The sequence below is a fragment of the Cervus elaphus genome, chromosome 26 (assembly GCF_910594005.1).
Source record: "Cervus elaphus chromosome 26, mCerEla1.1, whole genome shotgun sequence".
NCBI classification, from domain to species: Eukaryota; Metazoa; Chordata; class Mammalia; order Artiodactyla; family Cervidae; genus Cervus; species Cervus elaphus.
The window spans coordinates 30,395,207-30,419,609 of NC_057840.1; the positions used below are offsets into that span (position 1 = coordinate 30,395,207).

The 24,403-nt window shown below is 38.1% G+C and overlaps 1 protein-coding gene and 1 pseudogene across 1 annotated transcript in view; both read left to right on the forward strand.

Annotated features, from left to right (window-relative positions):
- ADGB (androglobin) overlaps positions 1-23,361 on the forward strand; it is a 178,598-nt gene extending 155,237 nt beyond the window's left edge. The window contains exons 30-36 of the mRNA XM_043888501.1: positions 461-633; positions 6,448-6,624; positions 7,369-7,471; positions 9,860-9,994; positions 20,578-20,668; positions 21,368-21,551; positions 22,922-23,361. Of these exons, the coding sequence (XP_043744436.1) occupies positions 461-633; positions 6,448-6,624; positions 7,369-7,471; positions 9,860-9,994; positions 20,578-20,668; positions 21,368-21,551; positions 22,922-23,107 (1,049 nt within the window). The 3' untranslated portion in view covers positions 23,108-23,361. The remainder of the gene's footprint in view (positions 1-460; positions 634-6,447; positions 6,625-7,368; positions 7,472-9,859; positions 9,995-20,577; positions 20,669-21,367; positions 21,552-22,921) is intronic.
- On the forward strand, positions 1,460-4,228 carry LOC122684080 (annotated as a pseudogene).
- Positions 23,362-24,403: the final 1,042 nt, after the last annotated feature.

The window sequence follows — 24,403 nt, forward strand, 5'->3', positions numbered from 1 at the left end:
TAAAAAAAAAAAACAACTAGAAAACTGGAAAAGAAAGAAAAAACTAAACCCAAATAGGCAGTGGGAAGGGATTAATAAATATTAAAACAGAGATAGATCAATTCAACATTGTACTGAAGATATTAGTCAAGGCAATTAGGCAAGAAAAGGACCTAAAAATATCCAGATCAGGAATAAATGAGATAGTAGTGATCATTACATAACTTTATGAATAAACCAAAACTACAGATTTATAATTTCAGTGGGGAGTTTATAGTATGTGAATTATCTCTCAATTGAATAAAAGTGAGTCTCATAGGTCGTTATAAAAATTCTGTTCATTTGCTTACTTGTTTGTTTAAAAAAAGAAAAGAAAAAAAAAAACCCCAAAGGTCTGTACTAACCATTTTTCTTTGACTTCTTCCCTTTTCCTATATGATACGTTATATCATAACTCACCGGTTTCCTTTTTTTCTGCTAGCACATGGAGAGAAACATGAGGAATTAATTACTTTAGGGAGTCCAGATTCCCACACTATTAGTGAGGGACAAAAATCTTCAGGAACTTCTAAAGCAACAAGAAAAGGTAAAGAAAAGTCTTCTGAGAAAGAAAAGACAGCCAAAGAAAAACAAGCACCTCGCTTTGAGCCTCAGGTGGGTGCAAAGCTTTTTCTTATCAGAATCACTTAACAGCTTTAGGCTCATTGGGTCACTGTTTAACCTTATCTTTTAAGGAAAAAAATCAAAAAGTTCCATCTCCTTGTGTCCAGCAATCATCTGGATACTTTAAATACATTCCTTGGACATCTTCTGTAAGCAGTCTTCTTTAGTTTAGTATCAAAAATCATTAATTGAGCTTTTAATAGGTAAGATGTTTGGGGGACTTGGATTTCTAATGTTAATATTATACAACCCTTACCTTCAAAGAACTCACAGTCTCATGGAGGAGACTGAAGGTAAAAAGAGAGCTGTGATGTTACATATGATATGCACAGTGGTAGAAAGGATAGGTACCTCTGCCTAGAGGAATCCTGAACTGAGTCAGTGATCAAAGACATGCTGAGGCAAAATCCAACACAATCTGGTTTTTTAGTCGCTAAGTTATGAGGTAAGAGGCTGGAAAGGTAAGTAAGGGTCAAGTGGAGAGGAGCCTTCAAGCCTGGTTAGAAAGGTGGGACTCTATAAACCAGGGATCTGATTCCAAATTTTTTCGCTGCCAGTTAAGTAATCCCAATGATTAGGGGTAAGGAGGAGTATGTGGGTGGGAAATTTGAGGAGTATGAGTACAATCCTAAAGATACTCAGATTCAAGCTGTTTAAACACTGAACTCAAGGCAAATTATCTGTAAGGACAAAATCTTCCCATCATTGGTGATTGCAGCTTAGGCTATGCAGGGCTGGGAGGTGGGAGGTGGGGCCTTTAAGAAGTGTATTGACATGATGAGATTTACATTTCAGATACTTTGATGACTTTACGGGTATGAAATTAAAGGCAAAAAGACTAGAGATAGGAAGACCATCAGAAGGCCGCACAATAGTCCAAACAAGAGTACAAGCTGTTTCAGATACAGGTCAAAGAAAGGAAGAAGAAGACAAAGAACTAGCTAAGAAACAAACTCAGTATGTAGTTATTAATCCAAAGGGATGACAAACAGCAAGAAGGAACAAAGGGTATCTCCCAGTTTGGTTAACCAAATAGTATATTGGTAGTAAAACAGACACTAAAGAAAAATGAACAGATTCAAAGATGATGACTCCATTTTCCCATACTCCAGTCATAGAAATACCTGTCCACTTGCATTTTCAAGATGTAATTTCTTAGCTCTTGGAGTATGCCTTTGGAAACATTGAAAGGTAAATAACCTTAACTTAACTTCCACTGGCGGCAAGAGGAAACTGAGGGGCTAATAGGGTTCAGGGTGCTGCTCTTCTGTTTGCATTGAAAGCTCAGCTGTTGCAAGCCAGCTCCAGTCCAATGTCAACGCCAGGAAGAGGAGAATTGCCACTGCTACAGAAGCAGTTTCAGCCTGCATCCCATAATGCAAATGGTCTTTTGAAGAAGTAGAGAAGCAAGCAACTGTATTTCTTAGGCCCACCTCAGCATTATTGGAGGATAAGCCACATCAGCCTACAAAGAGGATTTCGTATAAGCAAAATGAAATGTAAACAGACCAAAATGAAGCACATACTTCAAGTAACACTGGTACTCTACAAGCAACCAAGGTTTATATATTAGAATTTTTAAATTTAGCATTTGTGCTCCTAAGGGACTTAGAAAAGTGAGCATTCATATGTCACCCTTGAAGTTTGTTTCAAAGGCTGTTTTGGCAATCAGAGTGAAGTGATTTCATGTTTAGCTCAGTAAGGCAAGTTATCAAATATTAAGAAAAGTATCCTATAGTGGCCAATGAAAACAGGTAAATGTTAAGCAAACTGCCAAATCTCTGAAAAAATAGTGTTGAATCAGCAGAAAAGAGAAGTCAGGGTATAAAGATGAAGAAAGAGTAAACAAAGTCATTTTCATAGCATAAATGGTTTACCCACACAATTTGTAGAGTCATTCTACCTTTTATCAAATCATATTAATTCATACTTGAAAGATGAGGGGGAAAGTCTCAAAAAAAGGAAATAAACATTTCCAAGACAAATTATAAATTGAAAGTAGAAACACTGAAAAGAGAAAATACAATTCTTCAGTTACTGGTGTCCTGACTTGTAAGAAGCTGGACTCAGAATCTTCTTTATATGCTATGGACAAGCTTTTAAGTCCAAGTGGGACACCTGAGCTTCCTCTAGTTTCTATTAATACTAAACAAAGTACTGCAAATTCTCTTACTCATTTCAATGAAGGTGGACGAGCTTTAGTATAGGTAGGTATACTGGTGTACTCGTTACCAAATTAAAGTATGATTCAGTTCCAGGAAGAGGCAGTTAAAAGTAAGCAAGACTAGGAGCAAAGACAAAAATGGAGAGAAGAAAAAACATTTACCTCTTCAACAAGAAAAAACTGCCAGGATAAGTATTGATGACAGAATCTGGGCATTCATTCAAGCATTAAGAACAACTGACCCAAAGCTCTGCATTAATGGATTGAAGAAGTGACTTTCATCTTCAGAAATTTCCTGAGGGAAAAGGAGTGGCTGCCAAGGAAAGAATTATTCCATATTTTTTAGAACTGAGACAAATTAAAGATGGCATTTTTCAGACTGCAGTTAGAAAAATGTTGGCTTTACTTTGGCTACATGAATCCAGTGAAAGGAAGAACTTGCACAATTGATGATGGAGGAATAAGGGATGTGACAACTCTTCAGACATTATGGAAATCAGTGGAACTCACACACAAACCAGTTTATCAGTTCTTTGACTGCATTTGTGGTGGAAGTACAGGCACCATATTAGCTTCATGTTGGAATCGTTTCATATGTCCTTGGGAGAATGTAAGGAACTCTGTCAAAAATGAAGATAAGATGTGTTTTCACAAAATGTCATCATTGGAACTGTCAAAATGAATTGGAGCCCTGCATTTTATGATAGTCAAACTTTGGGAAATATTCTCAAGGATAGAATGGGATACACACTAATGATAGGAATAGCAAGAAATCCCAGAAGTCTTAAGGTAGCTGCAGTAGGTACCATGGTAAACAGAGGGATAATGCCAAAAACAGCTTTTATTACTAGCTCTTAGTAGTCGGAAGGCTGTCAGTATAAGATGTGGTAGGCCACCAGAGCTGCATCTGCTGCTCCAGGCTACTTTGCAATGTGTGCATTTGGAAAATGATCAAGAGGGAAGTTTGCTTCCAACTAAACCTTCAGTATCAGCAATGAATGAGTGTAAATGTCTTTGGTCAGACATCCCATTAGTGTGCCTAGGACATTGAATGTTGGGCACTGGACGTTATGAGAGTGATGTGGGAAACACTGTGACAGACACACGCTTGAAAACCAAGCTGAAGTTACCAACAGCGCTGCAGATGCAGAAAAACCCATGTAATACTCGACCTTCTGTTATTTCCTGTTACCTATTTTAGATTCAATCCCATAATGTGCAGACACTTACCTCTAGATGAAAACTGAAACGAAAACCTGGATAAGATTCAGGTAAAAGGGTTGAAGTCCATAGAAAGAAAATAAGGAAAAAATGGAAAAACTTGCAAAAATATTGTCCAGAAAAGTTATTCAGAAAGCTAATGATTGGATAAAACTAAAAGTGGACATGTGTGAAAGCCTTCTGTTCTTTTCCAAACTGTGAGGAATGCGTGCATATTCTCCAAAATGAAAGTCTGTTCAGAAGATACATTAAGTTTAGTATGGAATTGTGGGATTCAGCATGAGGTAACTTTCAACACCCAAGAGTTCTAGGGAATCCTGAAAAAAATGATGTTTAGACCATCAGGTGAGGCACAAAGGGTATGTTTGCTTTCAGAATTCATATGGGAGTTGGGTTTTATGACAATAATAATGAACTAAGCTTTAGGGATCTTAATATTGTACTAGCTGATTTTAGTAGCTTTTGGAATGATATTGTTTGATTTGTTTGAAAATTTATTAACATATGAACCAGACATCATATACTTTGCATTTTTGCTTTAGTCACCAAAATCATGTTGAATTTATTTGATCACTGGTCTTATTTCATATGAAGAAGCTAATCTCTGCCTAAATTTACATTACTTATGTTCTCACTAGCTGTATTCTACAGTCCAAATGTTGCCTTTTAGTGTAATATCATCTGAAAAAAATGCAGAAAAATGGAACATTCTTTATCAAATTACAATTATGTTTGAAATGTGAAAGAATCAGATGATATTTTCTATTCAAAATGTGTTTCTTGCAACATTATGTGGCTCAAAAATATAGATGAAGGTCCAATCAACCACTTTTTTTGCCTTGAAACTTCAAGATAATGTTTAGTGTTAACTTTTCTAAATGTAACTCCAGTTTATCATTCACTGATATAAAATCAATTATTTAAATTTCCTGAGAAAATAGTCCTGTCATTAACAACTACAATGAAACTATTCCAAGTTAAAGCAAATAAGCTAAATTCAATCCATAAATTCTTACAGACACGTGGCCTTCCCTTAGTTCTTCAAAGTGTTCCCTTCCCTAATCAAAACTTTATCCTGGAGAAGTTTCTTAAAAATTTATTTATCAAGCAGTATGAAAGATGGCAAGAGCTTATGTGCTGTGCTTTAGAAAGAACAAATAAAAGAATTTCCAATTGTGAGATTTAAATTTTCATCAGAGTAGCAAGGGAATATTGTAGAAAGCTAGGAGGTCTTTTTGGTAACATTAAAACCAAACTGCTTATGAAAACTTCATTCAATGTCCTCTCCCCCCCCAATCTCTACTTCCCCATCTGCATTATGTAATATGGATAATTGACATTGTGTCAGTCTTATGGAAAGTGCTAGAAACCACATCAGATTCAAGCTCCTCTGCCTACCAGATTGCTACACATAAGTCTCAGTTTTCTAGACATTTTCAAGTCCTATGACAATCAGCTCCCAGTCTAAGGTGCATGAAAGTGATCCTACAAGACATCAAAATGTTATCTTTCATAACAAATGTATATCAATATATTCAGACTTGGAAATAACTATTTCTGCCCTCATGTAAAGAGATGGTATAAATGAGCCTAAGTGGAATTTAGAATTATTTATAGTTTTTAGTTGAAATTTGCATACAGTGAAATACAGCAATATTAAATATACACTTCAGTGAGATGAATTTTGACAAGTGCACTCATCATGTAACCCATGTCTCTGTCAAGGTTTAGGTTATAGCCCATTTCCCTAAGCTTAGCAATTCCCCTAAACCTCTCCACAGTGGATTCTGTCATCCCCACACCTCTCCCACAAGCAAGTTTTGCCTGTCCTGGAATTTCATACAAATGAATCATACAAGATGTACTATTCTATTATTTCAGTATATTGTCTGTGTGAACTTCAATCACATGATGGTGTACATTAATAGTTTATTACTTTTTGATGTTAAGTAGTAGTCCATGTGAGCTTCCCAGGCGGCTCAGTGGTAAAGAATCTGCCTTCCAAAGCAGGAGAGATAGGTTTGATCCCTGGATTGAGAAGATCCCCTGGAGAAGGAAATAGCAAGCCACTCCAGTATTCTTGCCTGGGAAATCCCATGGACAGAGGAGCCTGATGGGCTTACCGTTCATAGGGCCGCAAAGAGTCTGATACAACTTCCCAACTAAACAACAACAAAGTAATATACTACAGTTTGTTTATCCATTCATCAATTGACAGATGTTTATATCGTTTTCCTTTTTCTGGCTGTTATGAATGAGGCTATAATAAATGTTCTTTTCCAAGTCTTTTTGCAAGCACATGTTTTCATTTCTCTTGGGTAAAATACTTAATAGTGAAATTATGGATCATAAGGTAAAATCTAGACCCTTTTGAAAGGAAGAAAGCATCTGACCCAAACTTTTTCACTGTGCCTTGTCAGATGTACGCTGTCCACCCTCAACAAGAAGACCCAAATAAACCCTACTGGATTCTGAGGCTGGTCACTGAGCACAATGAAGCAGACTTTTTTGAAGTGAAAAAAGATACAGAACGGGCAGATGAAATCCGAGCCATGAAGCAAGCCTGGGAGATGACGGAGCCAGGAAGATCAATCAAGGTTATCTGAGTCTGAGAAATTATCCTTTACCTTTCACTCCTGGGCGTGGTCTGAAGGAAGAGCCATATTGGTGAAACCACATAGTCTACTTTAGGAAATATCTGAAATTTTGTCAGCCATCAACTAACTAAATATTAAAACCACATTTGGACACATTGTGAAATGTTATTAATACTGTCTGGATACCCAGATGACTTGCAAAAGCAAGCACATTATGGTACCACTTATGGCCCAAACCTTAGGTCACCTTGTTCTTTCACATCATCTGGGATTAACACTCTGTGTCCTTAACACTGCCAACTAAAAAAGCATTAAAATGTCTAATACATGCTTTCAAGTACTCTGAACATGCCTTGGATAAAGAGGAAGCATGCACTGCCCTTGTGAAATACACATACTTTATGATTCCTCCTCTCTCTATTTTATATAAGAATCATTGCCATAGTGAAATATTGTTATTACATGTGTTTCATATCCCCAACTCAGGGTAATTGAGACAGATGAAAAAAGTTCAGGAGCAACTGGATCTAAGCTGGCCTACCCAGTGACTAAGTTTTAGGACTGCTTCTTCACTAGTTCTCACAAATCACTGTCAAAATCACGAATGGTTCAGAATTTTTTTCGTTGATGATTGGTAAGAGCTGGCCTGGACCAGACTGCCATATTCATTGACATTTCCCCTTGTCACGAGTACTGTTGAGATGGTGTTTCCTGGACTATGTGTTGATGCTGTCTATCTTTTAGGCTGCCCAGGCTCGTCTCCATTATCTCAGCCAGTTCATTAGGAAAACGCCTGATGCTGAGTGCATGCCTATGTCTGAAAGCCAAATCAAAGCCGGGGAAGAAGGTCAGTGGGCCCTGTCCCGGCTGCCCCAAGCATGGAGCCGTTACCTGCACTTCTTAAGAGCTAGTCAACAAGTCGTGCTTGCCAAAAAGAAAAGATTCAGCATCTATTTCCTTATAGTACTGTAAAGTCATGGACTGTTCAATAAGAAAATAGGTTCTGAAGCATTTTCTTCTTACCAAGCAGATGTTCACTTTGTCCCCAAGTAGATATGATTTTTACCAATTAAGAAAAGATGAAACCAGAAATAAGGGTGCAGTCTAGAAAGTAGCAGTATATGAACTTGAAGGCAGGGATACAACTTTAAATCTGGCACTTTTCTAATCCCAGTAACAATAAATAATAGCAATAAGAATCATAGTAATGAAGTTAACTACTTTTATTGAGTGACTTGCTTGGGTCTGGGACTATGAAATACTAATCAGGTGCTATTGTTTAGTTGCTAAGTCTTGTCCAACTCTTTGTGACCCCATAGACTGTAATCCACCAGGTTCCTCTGACCATAATTTTCTAGGCAAGAACACTGGAATGGGTTGCCATTTCCTTCTCCAGAGAATCTTCCCTACCCAGGGTCAAACATGCATCTCCTGCATTGGCCGACAGATTCTTTACCTCTGTCTCATCTAATACTCACATCATCCCACTGATATATAACATTATTTCCAACTTACCAGGACACAGACCCAGAGTAATTTTCTAAATTCACAAGCTACCAAGAAACAGCCAGCATGCAGATAGTGCTCTTCATCACCCGAGTCTTCCCACAAATACTCATCTGCCTACATCTATCACCACACTGAACTGTCCAGGGAGGCTAAAGACATTCACTTCACAAATTGTGCTTTTCCACTTTCACATCTTCAGGAGTATAACTCAATAATTGTTATAAAAGTAATTTTCCATAACTTTTCATATGAAAAGTGTAAACAATAAATTTCATCCTAATCCTGTTTTTCTGGGGTGGGCACAAAGTTCTTTTGTTTATTACCTGACTTTAACCCATGGCAACTATGAGGTAGACCTTACTATTTATTCCTATTTTATAGCATTAGACAAAAACTCAGAGGGTCATCTTATTCTTCCTACATCATATATCTAAAAATTGACAAAAATTGAAATATTTCTAACTCTTAAAGTACTCGCTCCTATATTAAGTAGAGTCTAATGTAATGGCTTTCTGGGTAGCTCAAACAGTAAAGAATCTTCCTGCAATGCAGGAGACCTGGGTTCAGTTCCTGGGTTGGGAAGATCCCCTGGAGAAGGGAATGGCAACCCACTCCAGTATTCTTGCCTGGAGAATCCCATGGACAGAGGCGCCTGGTGGGCTACAGTCCTTGGGGTCACAGAGTTGGACACAACTAAGTGACTAATACTTTCACTTTCTTTTCAACGTAATGTTAGGAATATAAAGGTGAATAGAATGCAGTCCTTGTTCATTAAGCTCTAGATTTTATTATTAATTTTTTAAATTTTATATTGTTTATGTAAAAGAAAATTTATCGTACTGAGTACTTTTTAAAAATGGCAAAGAAGATTTTATTCAAGACCGTTGTAGGAGAAGAGAGATTGAACTCAATTCTGAACACAACAGAAACAAGTGAAGATTTGTAACAAGCAGGGAACTAATGAAAAAATACTTCTATGAATTTGTTTAGGTATCAAGGGTCAGGGAAGAGAAATTTGATTAAATATCAAGTGAGGAGGATAAGAAGTTTAATTGGATATCAGTGGTGGGAAGATTCTCAATAAACTAGTTTAGCTGGATTCTTTGCTAAAACTGGGATTCACCACCAGTTAAGGACAAAGCTGAGTGGAGAACAGAGCTCAGAGAAGGCTGACCTTATGTAAACTACAGTTAATAAAGACACATATTTTTTTTCATTTATTTTTATTAGTTGGAGGCTAATTACTTTACAATATTGTAGTGGGTTTTGTCATACATTGACATGAATCAACCATGGTTTTACATGTATTCCCCATCCCAATCCCCCCTCCCACCTCCCTCTCTACCCGCTCCCTCTGGGAAAGACACATATTTTAATTGAACAACTTGGTGTATTTTCACATACATGTATACTCAGGAGCCACTGTTCAGATCATGATAAAACATCTCAGTAGTCCTCTTCATTCTCTTTCCTAGAATTTTCCTTCCTCAAAGAAACCATTTGTCTGATCTCGATCACGATGAATTAATTTTTCCCATTCTTGAACTTTACATATTTATGTATTCTATATGTCTTGTTATTTTTGTGTGTGTGACTTCATAGAATGCAAGGTTTTTTTTTTAGTGCTGCATATGTCGTATTTAGTAGTAACATCTTCAAGTGCCATAAGAGAGTCAGATAAAAAGAGTGCCATGAATTTTGATAACAAAGAGTCTATACCCATCAGGGAGCATACTGTGGAAGAAGTGGCAAGTAGGCAAGGGCATGAAGGATCTACCAAAGTCAACAAACAGTGAAAGTGGAGGATCTTCCCCAGCAGGGAAGGAAGAGCGCGATCAGAGCTTACGGAGGGAAAATATCAGTAAGTATTGCCTTTATTGGTAAGATAAATCCATATTTTGAAATAGAGATTCTGGAAAAGATATTATGTTAACATATATGATGGCTAGGGTTGAACACAGAAAAATATGCATATAGGATTCATAAGTCTTCATTTTAATTACTAGAGTGGTGATCTGCTCAAGGACCTGATTAATAAACACTTAAAGATAAAAGTGAAAATTTCTTTCTGTAGTGATAGCATATACAATTGTCACTAAATATAGATTCTTTTTTTTTGTTTTATCTATAGTGTCCTACATCTTTTATAACCAATGTTAAATATTTGTGTTCCTCTATTCTAACACAAAATTTTCCACTATATACATACTATATATTCCATTATATTATATATAGAGAGAGATTGATTGATTGATTATTCAGTTGCTAAGTCATGTTCAACTCTTTACAACCGCATGGAATGCAGCATGCCAGGCTTCCCTGTCCTTCACCATCTCCTGGAGTTTGCTCAAACTCATGTCCATTGAGTCAATGATGCCATCCAACCATTTCATCCTCCGTCACTGCCTGCTCTCCTGCTCTCCTGCCCTCAATCTTGCCCAGCATCAGGGTCTTTTCCAATGAGTCAGTTCTTTGCATCAGGTGGCCAAATGTGTGTGTATGTGTATGTGTGTGTGTGTATACACAACATATTTATCTATTCATCAGCTGATGACACTCAGGTTGCTTCTATATTTTGACTATGGTAAATAGTGCTGCTAAGGAACATGTGCATTTGAGGTGCATGTATCTTTTTTGAAATAGTGTTTCCATTTTCTTCAGCTATATACCCAAGAGTGGAATTCAGATATATACCCTGGAGTAGATCATATGGTAGCTCTATTTTTAGTGTTTTAAAGAGCTTCCAGACTCTTTTCCACAGTGGCTGCACCAATTTACATACTCACCAGCAGTGTACAAGCATTCCCTTTTCTCCACACCCTTGCCAAAAATTGTTTATAGTCTCTTTGACAATAGTCATTCCAAAGGTGTGAAGTGATACCTCATTGTGGTTTTGGCTGGCATTTCTCTGATGATTAGCATGCTGAGCATCTTTTGATGTGCCTATTTGTCATTTGTATGTCTTCTTTGGAAAAAATGTATATTCAGGTCTTCTGTCCATTTTTAATCAGATTGGTTTTTTTGATATTGATTTGTATGAGCTATTTATATATTTTAGATGTTAACTGCTTATGAGGATATAGTTTTGGGTAATAAGGAGGGTTCACAAAACAGAGGACAGGTAAGAATGAGTAGGGATGGCAGATCTAGAGACCAAAGCAGCCTGTCCTCAAGCAAAAAATTCTTCAAAGCACTCTTAAATATGTCTTATCATTTTATATTAAAATCAAATGATAAGGTTATAATAAAATAGAATGTCTTATCATTTTCTTTTAATATAAAATGATAAGTTTAATTATACACCACCAAAAAGAAATTTACTTACCCTCCCACCAAAAAGGGATGCGCTATCGTGTGGTTCTAGGACTTCATATGGCACAGAAACTCTGCTTGTACCCCAGATCCTGCTGCTGTAGCAGCAGCCCTGCTTGAGAACCACAGGTCCAGTTATCCAGCTCTTCTCTGGGACTTTGTGGGTTCCTCCCACCTCTGCTGCTGGTGCATCACAAATTGGCCCTCACTCCTAAAGACGCCTTCCCCATAGGCGATTGTAGACCCTGTGTCAGCCTTACATGCTCTGGGCTTTACATTGGTATGCACATACACACATACATTGGAGAAGGAAATGGCAGCCCACTCCAGCATCCTTGCCTGGAGGATCCCATGGACAGAGGAGCCTGGGGGGCTACAGTCCACAGGCTCGGAAGAGTCAGACATGACTTAGCCACTGAACAGCAACATATGTGTGTGCCATGATGCTTCAGTTGTGTCCAAGTCTTTGCAACCCTGTAGACTGTAGCACGCCAGGCTCCTCTGTCCATGGGATCCTCCAGGCAAGAATACTGGAGTAAGTTGCCATGCCCTACTTGGGGGGATCTTCCCAACTCAGGGATCAAACCCACGTCTCTTGTGTCTTCTGCATTGGCAGGCAGGGTCTTTACCACTAGCACCACCTGGGAATCCCCATATAGCAACATACATATATATGTATGTATATTTATTTACTCATTTGTTTGTGACTCTTCAAATACTACCCTACTCTTGCTACTATCTTCATATATAATAGGTAACTTAGAACAACTTCCTCCATAATGCCAGAGGACATGTAAACAATATCATTATTGATTTCACATCCAAGCATTTTTTTTGCAACACCAAGCCATCATCAAGTTCGAGCTCAGACTTGGCTTTCAACTTCCCTATTATTTCTGGGGGCCTTGGAAAGTGCCTTGGTCTTTATTCCCAAACTTCTCTCCAGGCTTTACAATAAGTGAATGGATCTTCCCTGGTGGCTCAAGATGGTAAAGAATCTGCCTACAATGCAGGAGACCCGGGTTCAATCCCTGGGTCAGGAAGATCTCCTGGAGAAGGAAATGGCAACCCACTCCAGTGTTCTTGCCTGGAAAATCCCATGGATGGAGGAGCCTGGTAGGCTATAGTCCATGGGGTCGCAAAGAGTCGGACACGACTGAGCGACTTCACTCACTCATCCTTCACCCTGCCTTTTAAATGGTTATTTTCTTACTATCCACAATGAAAAGTTTTCTGCTGATTCTGTTGCAAACTGAAACTTTTATAGGATACAATAAAATGATCCAGTGATGAGTAATTGCTATAAAAATATTTCTAAATGTATACTCTCAGGACTCATCTCATAGAGTACCCGTTTGCAGACAGGTCAGCACACACGCACACAAACACACACACACACACACACACACACACACACACACACACACACTGAGCTACACTGTTATGGAAGTCCAAGTCCATACTCTGCTTACCCCTTATTCTGTGCACACATGCTCAGTCGCGTCCAACTCTCTTGTGACCCCATGGACCGTAACCTGCCAGGTTCCTTTGTCCATGGGATTTTCCACCGAAGAATACTGGAGTGGGTTGCCATTTCCTTCTCTGGGGATCTTCCCAATGCAGGGATCAAACCCACATCTCCTACATCTCCTGCACTGTTAGGTGGATTCTTTACCACTGCGCCACCTGGGAAGCCCCTTATTTGGGTACACTTTATTCTGATAGAACAGTTTTACAGATGAACATGAAGATTAACCTTCTCAGCCCCTTTTACACCCTCTCTGTTAAAATAAATATTATTTGGCAGGATGTAAAAGAATACAAACATTAATTAATCAAAAGCATTTTCTTTCCAGTCAGAGTCAGCAGAGTTGGTGTCTCATAGAAACAATTCAAATTTTAATGCCAAAAATAAATGCAACAAAAGTAGATATGTTCCTAAGAAAAACTCTTGAACTTTAGAAATCTAAGATCACAGACCAACCATAATTTAAAAAACAAGTTATTTACCACTGGTTTCTAGAAGAGTCCTATTGTATATAAGATGCCAATATTTTAGGGATATTTTATTTAATGTTATAAAGTGAAAAACATGACTGAATTTCTGTTTTAATGATGGAGCAAAGTTGGAGTTTGTAGTATGGTATTCTTTTTTCTCACTTGTATCCTGCTGATAAAGGCATACTTTTGAAAAATGAAAAACTAATGATACTGTTTTTAATGCTTATAAAATTTTGCATTAGATTATATTTAGGAATGAATAATCCCTTTTAATAAGTTGTTATGAATTAATCACTTTACAATGTTCCTGGAGACTTTTACAACCACATGTGAAAATCAAGATTAAATGGTCAATGGGAGATTGGGATTTTTTCCATGGCACAGTGAAAACTTGACATAGCCCAAAAAACAATGATAAAATGGAAAAAATTGATTAAGAAACATTTCAAAATTCCCAAGGTGTACAACTAATAAAATATTTAATAAAAATAAAAATAAATTAACTTAATTATATGATTTTCCTATCCTGTAAAAATAATCATGAACTTGGTGACTTAAAACAATGCAAACTTTCTGCAGTTCTCAGTTCAGTTCAGTTCAGTTACTCAGTCATGTCCTACTCTTTGCGACCCCATGGACTGCAGCATGCCAGGCCTCCCTGTCCATCACCAACTCTCAGAATCTACCCAAACTCATGTCCATTGAGTCGGTGATGCCATCCAACTGTCTCATCCACTGTCATTCCCTTCTCCTCCTGTCCTCAATCTTTCCCCAAATCAGGGTGTTTTCAAATGAGTCAGCTCTTCGCATCAAGTGGCCAAAGTACTGGAGTTTCAGCCTCAACATCAGTCCTTCCAATCAACACCCAGGACTGATCTCCTTTAGGATGGACTGGTTGGATCTCCTTGCAGTTCAAGGGACTCTCAAGAGTCTTCTCCAACACCACAGTTCAAAAACATCAATTCTTCCCCACTCAGCTTTCTTTATAGTCCAACTCTCACATCCATACATGACCACTGGAAAAACCATAGCCTTGACTACACGGACCTTTGTTGGCAAAGTAACGTCTCTTTAATATGCGGTCTAGATTGGTCATAACTTTCCTTCTAAGGAGTAAGCGTCTTTTAATTTCAAGGCTGCAATCACCATCTGCAGTGATTTTGAAGCCCAGAAAAATAAAGTCAGCCACTGTTTCCCCATCCATTTGCCATGATGTGATGGGACTGGATGCCATGATCTTAGTTTTCTGAATGTTGGGCTTTAAGCCAACTTTTTCACTCTCTTCTTTCACTTTCATCAAGAGGCTCTTTAGTTCTTCACTTTCTCATAAGGGTGGTGTCATCTGCATATCTGAGGTTATTGATATACCTCCCAGCAATCTTGATTCCAGCTTGTGCTTCTTCCAGCCCAGCGTTTCTCATGATGTACTCTGCATATAAGTTAAATAAGTAAGGTGACAATATGCAGCCTTGACGTACTCCTTTTCCTATTTGGAACCAGTCTGTTGTTCCATGTCCTGTTCTAAGTGTTGCTTCCTGACCTGCATACAGGTTTCTCAAGAGGCAGGTCAGGTGGTCTGGTATTTCCATCTCTTGAGGAATTTTCCACAGTTTATTGTGATCCACACAGTCAAAGGCTTTGGCATAGTCAATAAAGAAGAAATAGATGTTTTTCTGGAACTCTCTTGCTTTTTCGATGATCCAGAGGCTGTTGGCAACTTGATCTCTGGTTCCTCTGCCTTTTTTAAATCTAGCTTGAATATCTGGAAGTTCACTGTTCACGTATTGCTGAAGCCTGGCTTGGAGAATTTTGAGCATCACTTGACTTGTGTACGAGATGAGTGCAATTATGCAGTAGTTTGAGCATTCTTTCGCATTTTCTTTCTTTGGGATTGGAATGAAAACTGACATTTTCCAGTCCTGTGGCCACTGCTGAGTTTTCCAAATTTGCTGGCATATTGAGTGCAGCACTTTCACAGCATCATCATTCAGAATTTGAAATAGCTCAACTGGGGTTCCATCACCTCTGCTAGCTTTGTTCATAGTGATGCTTTCTAAGGCCCTCTTGACTTCACATTCCAGGATGTCTGGCTCTAGGTAAGTGATCACACCATTGTGATAACTGGGTCGTGAAGATCTTTTTTGTACAGTTCTTCTGTGTATTCTTACCACTTCTTCATAATATCTTCTGCTTCCGTTAGGTCCATGCCATTGCTATCCTTTATTGAGCCCATCTTTTCTTGAAATGTTCCCTTGGTGTCTCTAATTTTCTTGAAGAGATCTATAGTCTTTCCCATTCTATTGTTTTCCTCTGTTTCTTTGCATTGATCGCTGAGGAAGGCTTTCTTATCTCTCCTTGCTATTCTTTGGAACTCTGCATTCAAATGGGTATGTCTTTCCTTTTCTCTTTCGCTTTTCACTTCTCTTCTTTTCACAGCTATTTGTAAGGCCTCCTCAGACAGTGATTTTGCTCTTTTGCATTTCTTTTTCTTGGGGATGGTCTTGATCCCTGCCTCCTGTACAATGTCATGAACCTCTGTGCATAGTTCATCAGGCACTCTGTCTATCAGATCTAGTCCCTTAAATCTGTTTTTCACTTCCACTGTATAGTCATAAGGGATTTGATTTAGGTCATATCTGAATGGTTTAGTGGTTTTCCCCACTTTCTTCAATTTAATTCTGAATTTTGCAATAAGGAGTTCATGATCTGAGCCACAGTCAGCTCCAAGTCGTGTTTTTGCTGACTGTATAGAGCTTCTCCATCGTTGGCTGCAAGGAATATAATCAATCTGATTTCGGTATTTACCATCTGGTGGTGTCCATGTGTAGAGTCTTCTCTTGTGTTGTTGGAAAGAGGGTGTTTGCTATGACCAGTGCATTCTCTCAGCAAAACTCTAGTGGCCTTTGCCCTGCTTCATTCTGTATGCAAGGCCAAATTTGCCTGTTACTCCCAGTGTTTCTTGACTTCCTATTTTTGCATTCCAGTCCCCTATAATGAAAAGGACATCTTTTTGGGGTGTTAGTTCTAGAAGGTCTTGTAGGTCTTCATAGAACCGTTCAACTTCAGCTTCTTCAGCATTACTGGTAGGGGCATAGACTTGGATTACTGTGATATTGAATGATTTGTTTTGGGAATGAACAGAGATCATTCTGTCATTTTTGAGATTGCATCCAAGGACTACATTTCGGACTCTTTTGTTGACTATGGCTACTCCATTTCTTCTAAGGGATTCCTGCCCACAGTAGTAGATATAATGGTCATCTGAGTTAAATTCACCCATTTTAGTCCATTTTAGTTCTCTGATTCCTAAAATGGTGATGTTCACTCTTGCCATCTCCTATATGACCACTTCCAATTTGCCTTGATTCATGGCCCTTACATTCCACGTTCCTATGCAATATTGCCCTTTATAGCATCAGACTTTACTTCCATCACCAGTCACATCTACAACTGGATGTTGTTTTTGCTTTGGCTCCATCTCCTCATTCTTTCTGGAGTTCTTTCTCTACTGATCTCCAGTAGCATATTGGGCACCTACTGACCAGGGGAATTCATCTTTCAGTGTCCTATCTTTTTGTGTTTTCATTCTGTTCATGGGGTTCTCAAGGCAAGAATACTGAAGTGGTTTGCCATTCCCTTCCCCAGTGGGCCACATTCTGTCAGACCTCTCCATAATGATCCGTCTGTCTTGGGTGCCCTACACGGCATGGCTCATTGTTTCATTGAGTTAGACAAGGCTGTGGTCCATGTGATCAGATTGGTTAGTTTTCTGTGGTTGTGGTTTTCAGTCTGTTGCCCCTGATGGATAAGGATAAGAGGCTTACGGAAGCTTTCTGATGGGGGCCATACTCTAAATCTTTAACCCCATTTTTTGTTGATGGGTGGGGACTCCCCCCTGTTGTTTGACCTGAGACCAAACCATGGTGGAGGTAATGAAGATAATGGCGACCTCCTTCAAAAGGTCTCAGGCACGCACTGCCACACTCAGAGCCCCCAAGCCTGCAGCAGGCTACTGCCAGCCCACGTCTCTGCCAGAGACTCCTGGACACTCACAGGCAAGTCTGGGCCAGTCTCCTGTGGGGTCACTGCTCCTTTCTTCTGGGTCCTGCCTCATGCAGGGTTTTGTTTGTGCCCTCCGACAGTCTGCTTCCCCAGCCCTGTGTAAGTTCTGTAATCAATTCCCACTGGCCTCCAAAATCAAATTCCCTGGGGGTTCTCAGTTCCTTTGCCAGATCCCTAGTTTGAGAAATCTGTTGTGGGCCCTAAAACTTTCTTAACAGTGCAAGAATTTCTCTGATACAATTATTCTGCAGCTTGTGGGTCGTCTGCTCGGTGGCCCTATGGTGGAGTTAATGGCAACCTCCTCCAAGAGGGCTTATGCCACAGGCTGTGTGGCCAGGTAGCTGCACCCAGAGCTCCTGCCCCCTTGGTAGGCCCCTGCTGACCTGCACCGACGCAGGAGACTCACACACAGGTCTGGCTCAGTCTCTGTGGGGTTTCGGGATCCTGGTGAGCAAAGGTTTTGTTTGAACCTTCCCAGTGTCTCTGGTGGGTATGGGGTTTGATTCTAAACATGATTTTGCCCCTCCTACCACCTTGCTGGGGCTTCTCCTTTGCCTTTAGACATGAGGTATCTTTTTTTGGGGGGTGGGAAGGATAGAAGGTTGGGATTCTTTGAGCTAGAAGACTCAATATACTAAGATAGTAATTCTCCCTAAATTGACCCATAAATTCAGTGTAATTTCTTTTTTTGGTGGGAGGGGAGCTATCCTTGCACTTGATCTATCTGCTCAAGCCATACTAAGCACTATGTGGGTGGAATATAAAAATGTTTTAAGACAATAACCAGGAAATGGAAACAACAGAAATGTCCAATGATAGATGAATGAATAAAGATTATGTGGTGTATATATATATATACATATATACACATATATATGATGGAATATTACTCAGCCATAAAAGGAACATAACTGGGTCATTTACAGAGATGTGGATGGACCCAGAGTCTGTCATATAGAGTGAAGTAAGTCAGAAAAACAAATATCATTTGTTAATGCAGATATGTGGAATCTAGAAAAATGGTACAGATGGACCTATTTCCAGAGCAGGAATAAAGATGCAGACATAGAGAATGGCCATGTGGACACAGATGGGTAAGGGGAGGGTGGAATGAATTGGGAGACTAGGATTGACATATATCCATGACCATGTGTAAAACACAGTTAGTGGCAACCTGGTGTATAGCAGAGGGGGCTTAGCTTGGTGCTCTGTGATAATCTAGAGGAGTGGGATGGAGGGTGGGAGGGGGGTACAAGAGGGACAGAATACACACATAAATATTATAAACACACAGCTGATTCACTTTGTTGTATAGCAGAAACTAACACAACATTGTAAATCAATTATTCTCAAAGAAAAACAAAAAAGATACAGTATCTTTTAGTCCAGTAGAGTAACTAATGTATAACAAGTGAACACTGAAAATCAAAGGTAACTGGTTGTTGTTTTTTTTTTACCCCCACAGACTCATATGAACCCACAAGAATAGATTCAAGAAAGAAACTTTAGAGACTAAGATATTAACCATTCAGCCTTTCCAGACCATTTAATCTCTTTTTAAAAAATACTGATGTGTAATTTACATACCTTCAAATTACCAGTTTTGAAAGTATAATTCAATACACTTTAGTAATTTACAGAGTTGTGCCACCAGTACCAAATATAGTTTCAAAACATTCCTTTTTATCCAAATAAATTATTTTGTGCCCTCTTAAAATCACTCTGCATTCCCACCACCAACCTCAGTCTTTTTGTCTATGTAGATTTGCCATTCCTGGATATTTTATGCAAATAGGGATCAAAAATTATGGTTAAATTTCTAAGAATCTGTCAAGTCATAATGTTTTGATTATTGTTAGCTTCGTAATAAATTCTGAAATCATGAAGTTGAAATCCTTTCCTTTTATCTTTATCAAAATTATTTTGGTTATTCTTGGTATTTCCATTTTCATGTAAGTTTTGAGGTCTGCTTGTCAAATTTTGTAAAATATCTACTAAGATTTTGATAGAAATTACACTGAATTTATGGGTCAATTTAGGGAGAAGTGCTCTCAGTATATTGAGACTTATAGCCCAAAGCATTCCCACCCATCCATCCAAAGAAGTGAATCAGTTATATGTTTATAATATTTATGTGTGTATTCTGTCCCTCTTGTACCCCCCTCCCACCCTCCATCCCACCCCTCTAGATTATCACAGAGACCAAGCTAAGCCCCCTCTGCTATACATCAGGTTGCCACTAACTGTGTTTTACACATGGTCATGGATATATGTCAATCCTAGTCTCCCAATTCATTCCACCCTCCCCGTACCCATCTGTGTCCGCATGTCCATTCTCTGTGTCTGCATCTTTATTCCTGCTCTGGAAATAGGTCCATCTGTATCATTTTTCTAGATTCCACGTATCTGCATTAACAAATGATATTTGTTTTTCTCTTTCTGACTTACTTCACTCTATATGACAGACTCTAGGTCCATCCACATCTCTGCAAATGACCCAATTATGTTCCTTTTATGGTTGATTAATATTCCATTGTGTGTATATGTGTGTGTGTATATATATATATATATATATATATATATATATATATACCACATCATCTTTATCCATTCAATTGTCATTGGACATTTCTGTTGTTTCCGTTTCCTGGCTACTGTCTTAAAAAAATTTTTATATTCCACCCCCATAGCGCTTAGTATAGCTTGCACAGATAGCTCAAACTCTTTAAATATTAGATTATTTAACTTGCTTATAATGAAATTTTGTAACACAGTATGACCTTCTTTGGTCTCTGCTTTCATTTAATTAAAATAGAGTGATTTTGTAACTCTTCTATAGAGCATATTCATTTTCTTCTATATTAATTTTGGTATCACCATTTAACTACAAGTATAGTTAACACCAGCTAGAGGATAAGCAATAAAGCACAATTATACTTCAATAAAGTCATTAAATCACATTAAACATGGTAAGCCCAACATATTTCAATTTAAATAAGATATACAATCATTTACTTAGTCATTGTTGATTCCTTCTTGAAAGCCTAGGGCTTTTTTTTTTTTAAATAGGGCCTCGTTCACGATCGCCAACAATTTTGGAAATGTCTCCACAGCTTATTCGAAAGAAATTAGAATGTGTAGACATAAATCAATATATACGGTAAGTTTTAATAAACATGATTAATGTAGACATCTGTGTTCAAAGAATTTTGAACATATTGTCAATAGGCAGTTGCTGAGCAACTGAAAATTTGAAATTAAATGCTTAATATATTTTCAGTGCATTCGAAGTTTTTGAAATATATAGCTTATATGTTAAATTTAGTAAATGTTTTATTAAGTCATTTATAGAAGCACTTAAATACTTTCTGTAAGGACTTAATTTGTAGCCTGGTTAAAGTGAGTTGAGCTATGGAAAAACCCCATCATACCTGCTGCTGTTATTTAATTAGATTGAATTTCCTTAGGAACCAAACAATAGAATTAATAGAGGTAATTGTACAAGCACATCTATAAGTTTTATAAAGCACATTTCTAAACACTTTCAAACCTAGTTTTTTAGATGTACTATTTGAAGAGGTGTTTGTGGAATTGGTGTTTGATTCAAACACCAATTCCACAAACACCTCTTCTAATAGTACATCTAATTTATTTTTCCAAAATGATTTTCTAAAATATTAGTGATTTAGTAAATGGAGCCTAGTCGATGAAAAAATAGTGGTTTATTCTTTCTGTTTTTGATATTTGATTTGATTCAGATCACTACTCTGTTGATAAGATTTTAAATTATTTGAGTGCTGAAGGTCATTCCAGAGTTCTCAAATGACTTATGTTTCTCTTTTGATGTTTTTATATCAAGAAAAACAAATATTGAGCCTCAGCTGCAAACAGATGAGCTAAATCAGCAACAGGCAATGCAAAAGGCAGAGGAGGTCCACCAGTTTCGACAGTATCGGAACAGACTCCTTAGCCTGCGTGATATCGAGCAAGAAGAAAGGTTTAAAATGAAAGATGAATTGCTGGAAATGTATGGAGAAATGCGGGTGAGCGTACAAGGGCATACACTTGGATCACGGTTGACAGATTCTTTTGTAATATTAAAAAGATATCATAGAATCACATTTTAACTAGGTAGAAAGAAGTCTTGAACATCTTTCATTCCCAACTTCTCAGAAAATTGGCAAATTAATTATTCATCTAATTTACTCATTCCCTGAAATCCCTCTTAAATACAGTACTAGAAACTGACCCACAAAATGGGAAGAATGGGAGAGAAAACAACAGCAAAACATCTGTGAATTTGAAAAGTAGCTGGAGGAAGATGGCATTAACAGATTTGAGGCAGCCAAATCCTAAGCCAACAGTGCAAAAACTCTTAAGACTGAACCTAGAGCCTGTCATACATAGAGTGAAGTAAGTCAGAAAGAGAGAAACGAGTTATCATAGAGTAACACATATATATCTGGAAACTAGAAAAATGGTATTGATGAACATATTTGCAGGGAAGGAATGCAGATGCAGATACAGAGAATGGACTTGTGGACACGTTGGGGGAAGGAAAGAGTGGGAGGGATGGAGAAAGTAACGTCAACATATACACACTGCCATGTGTAAAATAGAGAGCTGGTGAGAAGTTGCTGCCTAACAGGGAGCCCAGCCTGGCGGTTTGTGATGACCTAGAGGAGCGGGATGAGGGGAGGGGAGGGAGGCTCAGAAGGGAGGAGGTATATGTGTTATTATGGTTGATTTGTGTTGTAAGGCAGAAACCAACACAACATTATTAAGCGATTTTCTTCCAATTAAAAAATAAATTAAAAGAAAAAACCACCACCACCAACAAAGAAAGAGTCAACCCAATCTGCTGCACAGAATCCCTCAAAAGCTCAGAAATTGGTGGCACCATCAAAGTGAAGGTGAAGAGCAAGGAAGAAAAGAAGCGGTATTATTAGGAAGTTCCCCAAGTACAACTCCGACATTTTGTGGCTAGAGGATGTGTGGGGAGCTAGTCATCTCCTGAGTACAGTTGCTGGGAGAGACACGCTGGGCTGCATATTTTATACAGATTATATCTGAACTCATTTAAAGCAGGTAGTTGCTTGGTCAAAATCCGTCTCTTTCTTTCTTCACCTTTCTCTTTATTTTTCTCCCACTTGTACTTTTATTTACCATTCTGTAAAACCTTATGTACCCTTTGTTATCTCATGTTTTATTCGTTAATAAGCATTTGAGATCATACCCTAACTTTCATCTTCCTTCGGTAATTTCCTACATGACGCTATTGGCATGAGGAAAGGGAGTGTAGTTTTTTTCTGGAACCTTAATAAGTCTCTACCCGTGGATCTAATTTACCTGGGTGCTGTTTTTGTTTTTTGCCGTTGTTTTTGTCGCTTCATTTTGTTTCATTTTGGAATAGGACTCCTTAGACGAGGCCCGGCAGAAGATCTTTAACATCCGGGAAGAATATAGGAACAAATTACTGGAAGCTGAGCGCCTAAAGCTAGAGGCTCAGGCCGCGGAGGAAGCTGCAAGCCGAGTGGAGCCAGAAAAGAAGGTCCCAGCTCCCGACACACACAAAAAAAAGAAAGAGAAGAAAAAGTGACCAGGGCGTGCCCAACACCACCTTTCTTCCGGAGAAGAAAAACCTATTTTTCATTATCTCTAAGTTTGCCTGTTGATAAAAATAAGAGGTCAGGTCAATTGAATAATAGACATTTTCCCACCTTAGAAGTTAGTTTCCATGTTTTGATGTTAACTTTATTGGTTTTTCCCAGAAAGCTATTATTTGAGTTTTAAATTTTCTAATTTCAATAAAAAATAGTCTCAAAATATTTGGAATGTAATAAAGTGTATGTGTCTCACTCTGAATTGCTACATTTTGAGTTAGTACTAGAATAGGCTCTTAATGCCTTTGAAAAATTCAACAGTGAGAAAAATAGCTGTTGTTTTTCTGTAACTTTAAAGACTTTCAAATAGAATTTTTTTTAAAATATGCTTTGAAATCATTGAATAGGATAGAGGTGAAACTATATGAGTCTAGATGCAAGCATGAAAAAGCACACTCAAAAAAGAAAGAAAGAAGAAACTCACCAAACAAATAAAACCTTAAAAGAACTGTTTTAATAAAACTATTTGCTTCAGACTTGTACCTTTTTAAAATTCTTTCAAAGGAGAACGTCAACAAACCTCCTTCATTGGACAAGAACATTTATGGGTTAAGCACATACTCAAAGTTTAAGAGTTTGGACCCTTAACAATGAGTCAGAGGAACCCTAGCATAGAGAATGTGATCACATACATCTATTGTTCTGTGTACCAGCATTGCAGATTTTGTAACACATAACATGTTCTTGTATGCTAGTTTCCAAAAAATAGTGAATGCCTTAACTGAGACACATAGTAGAAACTGACTTTCCCAAATACACATTTCCAATTCATTACTTTCTGTGATAAAAAAAAAAACTCCCACAGTATTTTTGAACCAGTCAAAATTGTTCCACTTCAATGCCTGCCTGCTCAATTGCTCAGTCGTGTCTGATTCTTTGCGATCCCATGGACAATAGTTCGCCCGGTTCCTCTATCCATGGGATTTCCCAGGCAAGAATACTGGAGTCGGTTGCAATTCCTTCTCCAGGGGATCTTCACAACCCAGAGATTGAACCTGGGTCTCCTGTGTTATGGGCAGTTTCAGTTACCTCTGAGCCACCAAGGAAGCCCTTCCACCTCAATAGATGGTTTTATTTTTTTCATTTAAGTATTATTAAAAATGTAATTCTTTATACATATATGTATACAGAATACATATAATTCTGTATACAAGTAATTCTTTATACATATGTATTGTAAATTTACTTAATTAAATATGCAAATACATGCATTTTTCTCTATTACTCTTTGC